This window comes from Carcharodon carcharias, chromosome 2 (genome assembly GCF_017639515.1).
Source record: "Carcharodon carcharias isolate sCarCar2 chromosome 2, sCarCar2.pri, whole genome shotgun sequence".
Classification (NCBI taxonomy): Eukaryota; Metazoa; Chordata; class Chondrichthyes; order Lamniformes; family Lamnidae; genus Carcharodon; species Carcharodon carcharias.
Window position 1 is genome coordinate 144043694 of NC_054468.1, and position 12298 is coordinate 144055991.

General features: G+C 42.0%; 1 protein-coding gene across 5 annotated transcripts in view; it reads right to left on the reverse strand.

The window, feature by feature from the left end:
• Positions 1-7681, reverse strand: part of cep43 (centrosomal protein 43) — a 251093-nt gene extending 243412 nt beyond the window's left edge. For 2 of the 5 annotated variants that reach the window (XM_041182857.1, XM_041182856.1), the window contains exon 1: positions 7288-7675. In XM_041182857.1, coding sequence (XP_041038791.1) covers positions 7288-7368 — 81 coding nt within the window. In that variant the 5' untranslated portion in view covers positions 7369-7675. Of the gene's footprint in view, positions 1-7287 lie in introns of all 5 variants that reach the window. The other 3 variants (XM_041182859.1, XM_041182860.1, XM_041182861.1) reach the window with 3 other exon arrangements.
• Between the last annotated feature and the right edge of the window lie 4617 nt (positions 7682-12298).

A 12298-nucleotide genomic window follows, 5' to 3' on the forward strand; every position in this document is an offset into this window, starting at 1 on the left:
CTCTCTCTCACTCAGTCATATGCACTTGTCCACATATGACGCCAATGGCGTCATTTGCAGGAGACACTGTGCTAGCTAAAACCCATAAGTCACAGAGTAAAACAGCACTTTTAACAGCATGCATTTAAAAAAAAGCATCAGAGGTTAGGAACGTGTGTTATGAATTGGCTGATTCAACACAATTTTAATTAGCTGATTTTTCACTGGTGTAAGATGTTTGAGCTTTCTCACAGTGAGTCTTCAGCCGTGACTCGACTCTGAGAAATGGTGGCGATTAACCCTGTGAAGACAAGTCTGAATTTACTCTCTGAATTTACTTTATTTAACCCCCACATCATCAACTACCTGATTAACTGTGCCCCAATCGATTTCATATATTAACCCCACCACAGCAGTGCTTTCGTCTGGAGTAAATCAGGCACCTGAGTGGTAAATGGCCCCAAGCATAGCTGTCACCGATGCCAAACTCTGTGAGGATTAATAAGGAGCAAAGAGTTGAAAATGTAAACTGCATGGAATGGTTGCAGGGAAAACACGGAGGAACATATGTACATACAAACATACGAATTAGGAGCAGGATTAGGCCACTCGGCCCTTCGAGTCTGCTCTGCCTTGGCTGATCTGATTTTATCAACTCCACATCCCTGCCTTACCCCCCCCCGATAACCTTTCACCCCCTTGCTTATCAAGAATCTATCTACCTCTGCCTCAAAAATATTCAAAGATTCTGCCTGCACTGCCTTTTGAGGAAGAGAGTTCCAAAGACTTACAATCCTCAGGAGAAAAGATTTCTCTTCATCTCTGTCTTAAATCGGCGACCCCTTATTTTTTAAAGTGACCTCTAGTTCTAGATTCTCCCAGGAGAGGAAACATCCTTTCCACATTCACCCTATCAAATCCCCCCAGGATCTTAAGTTTCAACCAAGTCGCCTCTTACTCTTCTAAACTTCAATGGATATAAGCCTATCCAGCCTTTCCTCAAAACAACCCACCCATTCCAGGTATTTATTTAGTAAACCTTCTTGAACTGCTTCCAACACACTTACTCCTTCCTTAAATAAGGAGGCCAATACTGTACACGGTACTCCAGATGTAGTCTCACCAATATCCTGGATAATTGAAGTATAACCTCCCTATTCATGCATTTAATTCCCCTTGCATTAACGATAACATTCTATTAGCTTTCCTAATTACTTGCTGCAACTCCATACTAACCTTTTGCGATTCATGCACTAGGATATCCAGATCCTCTGCATCTCAGAGCTCTACAATCTACTTAGAAAAAAACATGCTTTTTTATTTTTCCTGCTAAAAATGGGCAATTTTACATTTTCCCTCATTACACTCCATTTGCCAGATCTTTGCCCACTCACCTAACCTATCTATATCCTTTTGTAGCCTCCTTATGTCCTCTACACAACTTACTTTCCTGCCTGTCTTTGTTTCATCAGCAAATTTAGCAACCATCCCTTCAGTCCCTTCATCCAAATCATTCAGATAAATTGTAAAGAGGTGTGGCACTGTGGCACACCATTCATTACATTTTACCACCTAGAAAATGATCCACTTATGCCTGCCCTGTTTCCTAATTAGCTAGCCAATCTTCTATCCAGGCCAATATGTTACTCCCTACACCACGAGCTTTTATTTTCCGCAAAGAGAAGAGGACAAGGCGAGGCTTTTTTTTCAAATCACCATTTTTAATAACTGTTTAATAATATCTCTGCTCCTCGCTGCTGCCTACTCCATCCCTCGCAGTGAAGTCATGGAGTAAAACAGTCCAATTGTGCATGCATGGTGTTGGCAAAGGCAGCCATGTTCAATGTCTTAGGGGTTTATGTGGAAAATGATGAAGGCACCTTAACACAACAATCCTTAAAGGACATCTTTTTTCTAGAATGCACTATTAGGATTACATAGAATTATCAGCTTAAAAAAACAGGCCACTTGGTCTATGTCAGTGTTTATTTTCCAAATGAGCCTCTTTCTACCTCTCTTCATCCAACCTCATGAGCATAACCTTTTATTCACTTCTCCCTTATGTGCTTATCTAATTTTCCTTTAAATGCATCAAGGCCATGCACCTCAATGAGGTAGCAAGTTGTGGTAGCAAATTCCACATTCTAACCAATATCTGGATAAAGAGGTTTCTGCTGAATTCTCAAAACAGGGTAGTGACTCTTATATTTTTGTCCCCTAGCTTTAGTCTCCCCACAAGTTGAAATATCTTCACTACATAAATGCTATTAAATCCTTTAATAATCTTAAGGGGCTATATCAGACCATTCCTCAGCCTTCTTTTCACTAGTAATATCAAGCTCCACTGTTCCCCGAGCTGGGACAAATGTGAAAAAGTTTGATCAAACCACCAGATTGTCCCAATTCTACCTGTTTAGTTTAGGTTAACAGAATATGAGCACCAGGTTTATAAGCTTAATAAGAAAATAAATGTTTATTGAACAAACTGTTGTTAACCAGCGGCAAAAGAAAGAAACATGAACTGCTAATTTCTAACTCTATAACCTAAACTCTACCCCTTCTTAAATCCCTATATGCACACATACAAGACACACAAAAACATGGATTTTAAGGGTGAGATAGAACAGTTTAATAGCACCAATTCTGGAGTACAGGACTCAATGAGTTGATTTTGATCGATGTCTTCCAAATTCCTTTCAGTTCTTGTTAATGACAAGAGATGGTCTTCCAGCACTTTCAGTATTTAGTTCACTGGTTGAGCATTTGCCTTTCAATGCCTCTAACAGTGATTTTCCCCTTTGCCTCTTCCCAGGGATTTTCAGAGAGAGAGAGAGAGAGAGCAGGTCATAGAAATATGAGGAGAAAAAGGCAGATAGCTATTATTATGAAATTACTGAAATCTTCCACACACAGGAGAGAGGGGTTTTAAGTCTTGTTTCTTTCAGGCTAGGAACTATACTACTGCACTGCTCTCACACAAAACCTGGTCACCTGATCAGGAGCCAATCAACACGTTGTTGTCAGGCAGCTCCCTTGGTCCAGGATTCCTTTCCGGTACCATCTTGTCTTTCATTGTACACTCTGTTCCAGGACTGCAACATTGTATATATCTCTTATCCTGTTCCAGTAGGCATGTCTTTCAAACTGCAGCCATTGTAATTTTAATAACCAGTCCAGCAGAAAATAAAAATATATGTTCTTTACAACAGTCCAACAGAAATAAAAAGATATGTTCCTTACACTAGGGAAAAGAGCACACCAGTTCAACCTTTCTTGATTGCACCCTCCAAACCCTTATCAAACTAATTAAACCACAACTGTTCACAGTACTCCAAGTGTGGCCTAACCAACGTTCATACAAGTTTAACATAACTTTTCTGCTTTTCAAAACTCTCTCTCTTGAAATGTACTCCAATTTTTTTTTAAAATGGCTTTATTAATGTCATTACTTTTAGTGAATTGTGCATCTATACTCCCAAATTCCTTTGCTCCTTTTCCCATTTAGTTATTTTCCAAGGACTGTGTGATCTCCTTATTCTTATTGACAAAATGCACCACCTCAAATACCCACATTGAAATAATTTTGCCAATTACATGGGTATGCTGCAAGTTTACGAATGTTGGCTTCTACTTTTGAGTCCACTGTGTAAGAAAGGAGTCCTGAAGTATTATAAAAACTGAACTAATATAAAAGCTCAATTCCTTTTTCCCCTTTCCTTACCTTTTCTTAATAGTTTATTTGGGGTAGTTGAAATCTCTCATGATTATTATGATTACTCATTTTATAGATTTGCTTACATTTTTTTTCCTCCACTTCCCTTCCACTTAGTCTGCAAATTCCCTTCATAACTTATTTCAATCCAATGGATTTGGATTCTAAATGTCCCTTTCCTACTGCTATTATGTTATCTCTAATTAATACAGCTATCCTCTTCTTACATTATACACTGTAATATTTAACTGCCTGTCTTTTAAGAAGGGTAGCAGGGATAATCCAGTAAATTACAGGCTGGTGAGCCTTACGTCAGTGGTAGGGAAATTATTGGAGAAGATTCTTCGTGACAGGATTTACTACCATTTGGAAGCAAATGGGCATATTAGTGAGAGGCAGCATGGTTTTGTGAAGGGGAGGTCATGTCTCACTAACTTAATCGAGCTTTTCGAGGAAGTGACAAAGATCATCGACAATGAAAGGGCAGTGGATGTTACCTACATGGATTTCAGTAAGGCCTTTGACAAGGTCCCTCATGGCAGACTGGTACAGAAGGTAAAGTTGCATGGGATCAGAGGTGAGCTGGCTAGATGGATACAGAATTGGCTTGGCCATAGAAAACAGAGTGTAGCAGTGGAAGGGTGCTTTTCTGAATGGACAGCTGTATCTAGTGGTGTTCTGCAGGGATCAGTGCTGGGACCTTTGCTGTTTGTAGTATACGTAAATGATTTGGAGGAAAATGAGCTAATTAGTAAGTTTGCAGACGACACTAAGGTTGGAGGAGTTGCAGATAGTGAAGAGGATTGTCAAAGGATACAACGAGATATGGATCGGTTGCAAACTTGGGCGGAGAAATGGCAGATGGAGTTTAATCCGGACAAATGTGAGGTAATGCATTTTGGAAGGTCTAATACAGGCAGGAATTATAAAGTAAGTAGCAGAACCCTTAAGTGCATTGACGGGCAGAGGGATCTGGGTGTACAGGTCCACAGGTCACTGAAAGTGGCAACGCAGGTGAATAAGATAGTCAGGAAGGCATATGGCATGCTTGCCTTCATCAGGAGGGATATTGAGTAGAAAAGCTGGGAAGTCATGCAGCAGCTGCATAGAACCTTGGTTAGGCCACACTTGGAATATTACATGCAATTCTGATCGCCACATTACCAGAAGGATATGGAGGCATTGGAGAGGGTGCAGAGGAGGTTTACCAGGATGCTGCCTGGTCTGGAGGTTATTAGCTATGAGGGGAGGTTGGAGAAACTCGGATTGCTCTCACTAGAGCGATGGAGATTGAGGGGCGACCTGATAGAAGTTTACAAAATTATGAGTGGCATGGACAGAGTAGATAGTCAGAAGCTTTTTCCCAGGGTGGAAGAGTCAATTACTAGGGGACATAGATTTAAGGTGAGAGGGGAAAACTATAGAGGAGATGTGCGGGGCAAGTTTTTTTTTACGCAGAGGGTAGGGAGTGCCTGGAATTCGCTGCCAGAGGAGGTGGTGGAAGCAGATACGATAGTGGTGTTTAAGAGGCAGCTTGACAAATACATGAATAGGATGGGAATAGAGGGATACGGACCCCGGAAGTGCAAAATGTTTTAGTTGACAGGCAATACGATCAGCGCAGGCTTGGAGGGCTGAAGGGCCTGTTCCTGTGCTGTACTTTTTTTTGTTCTTTACTTAGTTATGATTCAGTTATCCCTACTACGCGTGGCTCTTCACTGAATTATTGCCTCCAGTTCCCATTTTGTTTCAGTTGCTGTGCATATAACTGTACAGGCAATTTGATTTGGTTTTATTCATCATTCCACTCACCATTTTTTAAACTTTTTGTATCTGCTCCCTGACCACCTGTGTTACCATTATTTCTTTCTTACCTAGGTTTGATCTTGTTCACTTATCCTTTTTTAAATCTTCAAGCTTTTGATATTTTTGCCAGATCTAACACCAGTTACTATTTAAAATTTTTCCACAGCTCTATTTATCCTTTCCACTAACATTCCAGTTCAGGTTAAGCTGTCCCAGGGTCCAGCTCCTGCCTGTTCCACTATCGGTGCCAATGTCCCATGAAATGGAACCCCACCAACATTCCAGTTGTGCAATCACCTTCCTGATTCCAGGCCAAATTAGCACATAGTATGAGAATCAAATAATCACCTCTACTTATGATCAGAGACAATTGCAGTCAATTTTCAACAATGAATAAAAGTTTACTTGTTCTCACAAACATAATTTTTTTACGTGCACAATTTAAAGTGATTTCCAGACACACACAAGTCAGCTAATCAAGATGGCTCAGGACACAAGAAAAAAAAATTAGCAAGTTAAATTGCATTATACATACATCAGAGAATTCAGGACATGACCCAAACTAATTTAGTATTATTTCAACAAGGCCATTTGCTGAGTCTCAAAAAATGTTGCAGCACAGCTGATAACTGCACAATCAGTTGAAGATGATTCTGATGAATCAACATATTCACCAATTGAGTTAGCATTTGATCCATTTGCATGCAAGCTGAAAATTTTGGTGGAATGTGCTGCTTAGATTGAAAGCCTTATTACTACTCATGATACATCAGGTATCGACCAAAACTCGCTTTCACTGCCACATTTCCTTCCTCAGCCACTTTCTCTGGCTCCGACTTATTCCAGGTGGATTTCAATGGAAATGTCACCCTTCATGTTCTGGATCCACCCACAAATTATGAAAATTAGTTCTGATGGAAGGTCATCTCTGTTTCTCTCTCCACAGATGCTGCCTCACCTACTGCATATTTCCAGCATCTTATCTTTTTACGTCAGCATTTAATATTGCTTTTCAAGCAAAAGAAGAATGCAGATGTGATAGTGGCAGCTGAAGCATGATTGCTGACCATGATACCAGGCAAACACTCTGCTCTTTTCGTGGCTCTTTTACATCCAAGTCAAAAGGCAGACCTGGCATCAGCGCAACATCTCATTTGCAAAATAATACTTCGGGAAACGCAGCACTCCCTCCGTACTACAGTAGGATGCCAACCTAAATGTATGTACTTGAAGATATGTACAGTACACTAAAAGCTGAGATCTTTTCTGCATTAAAATGTCAGTCAGATATACGTATAAATGCACTAAAAGTAGAGTATCTGTTCCGCTTCTGGTGACAATTCACCTCCTTCCAAGTTGAAACACTTGGTACTTGGTAAGGTTTCCTTCCGTAGTCTTCCACTAGGGAATTTTCACAGGAGGTGCACAAGGAGTTCAGTGGATGCAGTGTATTTTTTTTAGAAAGACGCTGTAGTAAGAACTGGGGGACGTACACCGAATGTACTGAATTGGACGGAGCGGTTTGTTGCTTATTATGAAGGACGGAAAAAGGCTAAAGGGGGAAGGATCTGAAATGATAATAAACCTCAACTTGCTTTCCGCTGAGACGGCTATATCAGCGAAAGAAAGCCCAAAGAGATGAGCTGTCCACGGGCTCCATGTTCGTCCATTAAACTAACTCATCATCGAGTGATACAAACTTCACTGGCATCTTGAGGGCCTCTACAAACCAGCGGTTTCACAACAAATGCGGCCTGCTGGGTAAACCGGCGGGCACGATGGCGCATTACCTTGATCTTGTTGAGGACGCCGCTGTTCTCCAGGGTTTGTACCAGCAAATCCCGCAGCTCCGTGTCCTCCTCCGCCGACATCTTACCAGGACAACCGACCAAGCTTCGCTAGTGCTCCATTCGCAACGGCTCTTTAACAGCGCTATTTTTTCCTTTAAAAAAAAATAATTGATTTATAGAGTTGGGCGCAATGTTTTCTTAATCATCGTCGGCACGTGCGTTTTTTTAAAAAAGGTTGTTAACGGTTAAGGCGACTTAGCGAAATGTAAGGCGCGAATGGAGCACTAGTGGTAAAGGTCTGTTAAATGGAGCGCGCGAGTGGCGCTGAAGGTGGCGGTTAGTGGCTCGTGGGCGCCGGGCCAGGCGCTACTGCTCTTCTCAGAACCACAGCAAGTAAAGAGCTACCACTTCCATTTAAAATGTCATTTTATAAGTGCCACTATTATCATTGTATTTAGTTCTACTCTTGTATTTGCCAAATTGATTTGTTTTGAAAACGACATGTCATTTTGCAAAGCATCACAATCGACTCCATTTAACATCTATCGAATTATTTTTGCGACGAAACTAACGGTGTAATTGTCATTATATTATCACTTCAAAATGATGCAGGAACTATATATTCACGCCTATGTGTACATAGGAATCCAGAGTACCACATCACATACTTTTTTCTGTCCGTTCTTCTATCTCTCATTCTTAATCTCATCTCTTTGCCAAAGAATAGTCATATTGGACTCGAAACATTAACTGTTTTATCACTCCACACTTGCTGTCAGACCTGCTGAGTTTTTTCCAGCACTTTGTTATAATTTATTTAGCATCCACAATATTTTGCTTTTATTTTGTTTTCGATATCTTTATTTAAATATAATTTATTTTGCATACCCTCTGAGTTCACTTTGTCCACAATGTCCATCTCTTGTGCACTGGATTCTATTGTTGACCACCCAATTTCTCCTCCTGGTTCCCCTGTTAGCTGATATTAACAACGGATGTCTCTTCAGGTGGTGTTCCTCTCTCAAAATCTGCCATCACCCCTCCCAAAAGAAAAGTCCCACCTTAAACTACTCTATCTCCATCCTCCCAAAAGTCCTTGAATGTGTTGTTGCCCACTAAATCTGTGTCTATCTTTCCTGGAACTCCATGTTTGAATCCATCCAATCAGGTTTCAGCCCCTACTACAGTACCAAAACAGCTCTTATCAAAGTCACAAATAGCATCCTATGTGGCTGTGTCCAAGGCAGCCAGCTCTTCTTGTCCTGTCTGCAACCTTTAATAGGATTAACCATACCACACCATCCTCTTCCAATAGAAATAAAAATATCTGGAAAAACTCAGCAGGTCTGGCAGCTGCTGTGGAGAGGAACACAGTTAATGTTTCGAGTCCATAGACTCTTCAACAGAACTAAGTAAAAATAGAAGAGAGGTGAAATATAAGCTGGTTTAAGGGGGAGAGTGGGACAAGTAGAGCTGGATAGAGGGCCAGTGATAGGTGGAGATAACCAAAAGATGTCATAGACGAAAGGACAAAGAGGTGTTGAAGGTGGTAATATTATCTAAAGGAATGTGCTAATTAAGGGTAGAAAGCAGGACAAGCAAGGTACAGATATCCCTAGTGGGGTTGGGGTGAAGGAATCGAAATAGGCTAAAAGGTAGAGATAAAACAATGGATTGAAATGCATTTAAAAATAATGGAAATAGGTGGGAAAAGAAAAGACTATATGAATTATTGGAAAAAAAGAGGGGGGATTGGCAAGGGAGTGGGGATGGAGGAGAGAGTTCATGACCTAAAACTGTTGAACTCAATATTCAGTTCGGAAGGCTGTAAAGTGCCTAGTCGGAAGATGAGGTGCTGTTCCTGCAGTTTGCGTTGAGCTTCACTGGAGCAATGCAGCAAGCCAAGGACAGACATGTGGGCATGAGAGCAGGGTGGAGTGTTGAAATGGCAAGCGGCAGGGAGGTCTGGGTCATGCTTGCTGACAGACCGAAGGTGTTCTGCAAAGCGGTCACCCAGTCTGCGTTTGGTCTCTCCAATGTAGAGGAAACTGCATTGGGAGCAACAAATGCAGTAGACTAAATTGAGGGAAGCGCAAGTGAAATGCTGCTTCACTTGAAAGGAGTGTGTGGGCCCTTGGACGGTGAGGAGAGGGGAAGTAAAGGGGCAGGTGTTGCACCTTCTGCGGTTGCATGGGAAGGTGAAGCAGCATTTCACTTGCATTTCCCTCAATTTAGTCTACTGCATTTGTTGCTCCCAGTGCAGTTTCCTCTACATTAGAGAGACCAAACACAGACTGGGTGACCTCTTTGCAGAACACCTTCAGTCTGTCCGCAAGCATGACCCAGACCTCCCTGTCGCTTGCCATTTCAACACTCCACCCTGCTCTCATGCCCACATGTCTGGCCTTGGCCTGCTGCATTGCTCCAGTGAAGCTCAACGCAAACTGGAGGAACAGCACCTCATCTTCCGACTAGGCACTTTACAGCCTTCCAAACTGAATATTGAGTTCAACAATTTTAGGTCATGAACTCTCTCCTCCATCCCCACCCCCTTGCCGATCCCCCCCTCCTTTTTTCCAATAATTTATATAGATTTTTCTTTTCCCACCTTTTTCCATTATTTTTAAATGCATTTCAATCCATTGTTTTATCTCTACCTTTTAGCTTATTTCGATTACTTCACCCCACCCCCACTAGGGCTATCTGTACCTTGCTTGTCCTGCTTTCTACCCTTAATTAGCACATTCCTTAGATAATATTACCACCTTCAACACCTCTTTGTCCTTTTGTCTATGACATCTTTTGGTTATCTCCACCTATCACTGGCCCTCTAACCAGCTCTACTTGTCCCACTACCCCCCCCAAACCAGCTTATATTTTTATATTTCACCTCTCTTCTATTTTTACTTAGTTCTGTTGAAGAGTCATATGGACTCGAAACATTAACTGTGTTCCTCTCCACAGATGCTGCCAGATCTGCTGAGTCTTTCCAGGTATTTTTATTTTTATTTTTCTTTTGGATTTCCAGCATCCGCAGTTTTTTGCTTTTATCCTTTTCTAGTACCTCTCCACAGCTGGCTGGGTGGCATTGCTCTCGCCGAGTTCCATTCTTATCTATCTACATAGCCAGAATATTACTTGCAATAGCGTCTCTTCCCACTCCTGCACAGTTACTTCTAGCATTTCCCGAGGATCTGTCCTTGGCTCCCTCCTATTCCTCATCTATATGCTGCCCTTTGGCAACTTCATCCAAAAGCACAGCATTAGTTTTTGCTTGTACACTGATGACACCCAGCTCCCACTCATTACCACCTCTCCTGACTCTTCTACTGTGGCTAAATTAGCCAGCATCCAATACTCGATGAGTAGCAATTTCCTCCAATTAAATAATGGGAATGAAGTCATTGTTTTCAGTCCCTGCTCCAAACAACTGTAACACTGCTTGACTTTGCTTTAGCCTCGGCTCACCTGCTGCTGAAACCCTCATTCATGCCCTTGTTACCTCTAGATTTGATTATTCCAACACATTATTCCTGGCACAGACACAATGGGCTGAATGGCCTCTTTCTGTGCATAATTTGTCTATTGTTCTACTACAGGCTGGTCTCCCACATTTTAACCTCTGTAAACTTGAGGTCATCGAAAACTCTGCTGCCCACGTCATTAATGATAAGTTCCATTCACTTATTACCTGTGCTCACTGACCTACATTAGCTCCTGGGGCAGAATCTTCCAGTTAGCGTGTGGGGGTGGGCCCGACATGTGTAAAATGACGCGCGTTGATGTTGGACATGCGTCCTGATATCTTGTTCGGAGGACATGCGCCGGAGTCGGCTCCACGCCCGCTTAAATTTTAAGGGTCTATTAAGGCCATTGAGTAATTAATTAAAGTAGTTAAGAACACTGTCTGTCCAACCTTAAGGTTGGCGGGCAGGTGAAAAGCCCATGCGGCTTTTGCATTTTTCAGGAAATCTCATCCACGGGTGGGATGAGGCTTCCTGAAGCTTTTATAAAATAAATTTTTCCCACCTTTACAAACGTGTCCCAACTCATGTGACACAGTCATAGTCATAGATACAGCACAGCACAGATAAAGGCCCTTCGGCTCATTGAGTCTGCGCCGGTCAAACAAGTACCTAACTATTCTAACCCCTTTTTCCAGCATTAGGCCCATAGCCTTATATGCCATGGAATCACAAGTGCACATCCTAATACTTCTTAAATGTTATGAGCGTTTCTGCCTCTACCACCCTTTTCAGGCAGTGAATACCAGATTCCCATCACCCTCTGGGTGAAAAAATTCTTCCTCACATCCCCTCTAAACCTCCTGCCCCTTACCTTAAATCTATGTACCCAAGTTATTGATCCCTCCACCAAGGGGAAAAGTTCCTTCCTGTCTACCCTATCTATGCCCCTCATAATTTTATACACCTCAATCTTCTCCCCCCTCAATCTCCTCTGCTCCAGGGAAAATAATCCCCAGTCTATCCTATCTCTCCTCATAACTAAAACTCTCCAGCCCAGGCAACATCCTGGTAAATCTCCTCTGCCTCCTCTCTAGTGCAATCACATCCTTCTTATAATGCGGATTCCAGAACTGCATGCAACACTCTAGCTGTGACCTAACCAGTGTTTTATACAGTTCCAGCATAACCTCCTTGCTCTTATATTCTATGCCTTGGCTAATAAAGGCAAGTATCCCATATGCCTTCTTAACCACCTTATCTACCTGTCCCGCTAACTTGGTGGACATGCACACCAAGGTCCCTGTGATCCTAAGTACTTCCCAGGGCCCTACTATTCATCATGTATTCTCGTGTCTTGTTTGTCCTGCCCAAGTGCATCACCTCACAGTAATCCTGATTAATTACATTTGCCACTATCAGCTCATCTGACCAGCCTGGCTATATCCTCCTGTAACCTAAGGCTATCCTCCTCTCCTCACTATTTACCACCCCACTAATTTTCATGTCATCTGCGAACTTACTGATCAACCCTCCTACATTCAAGT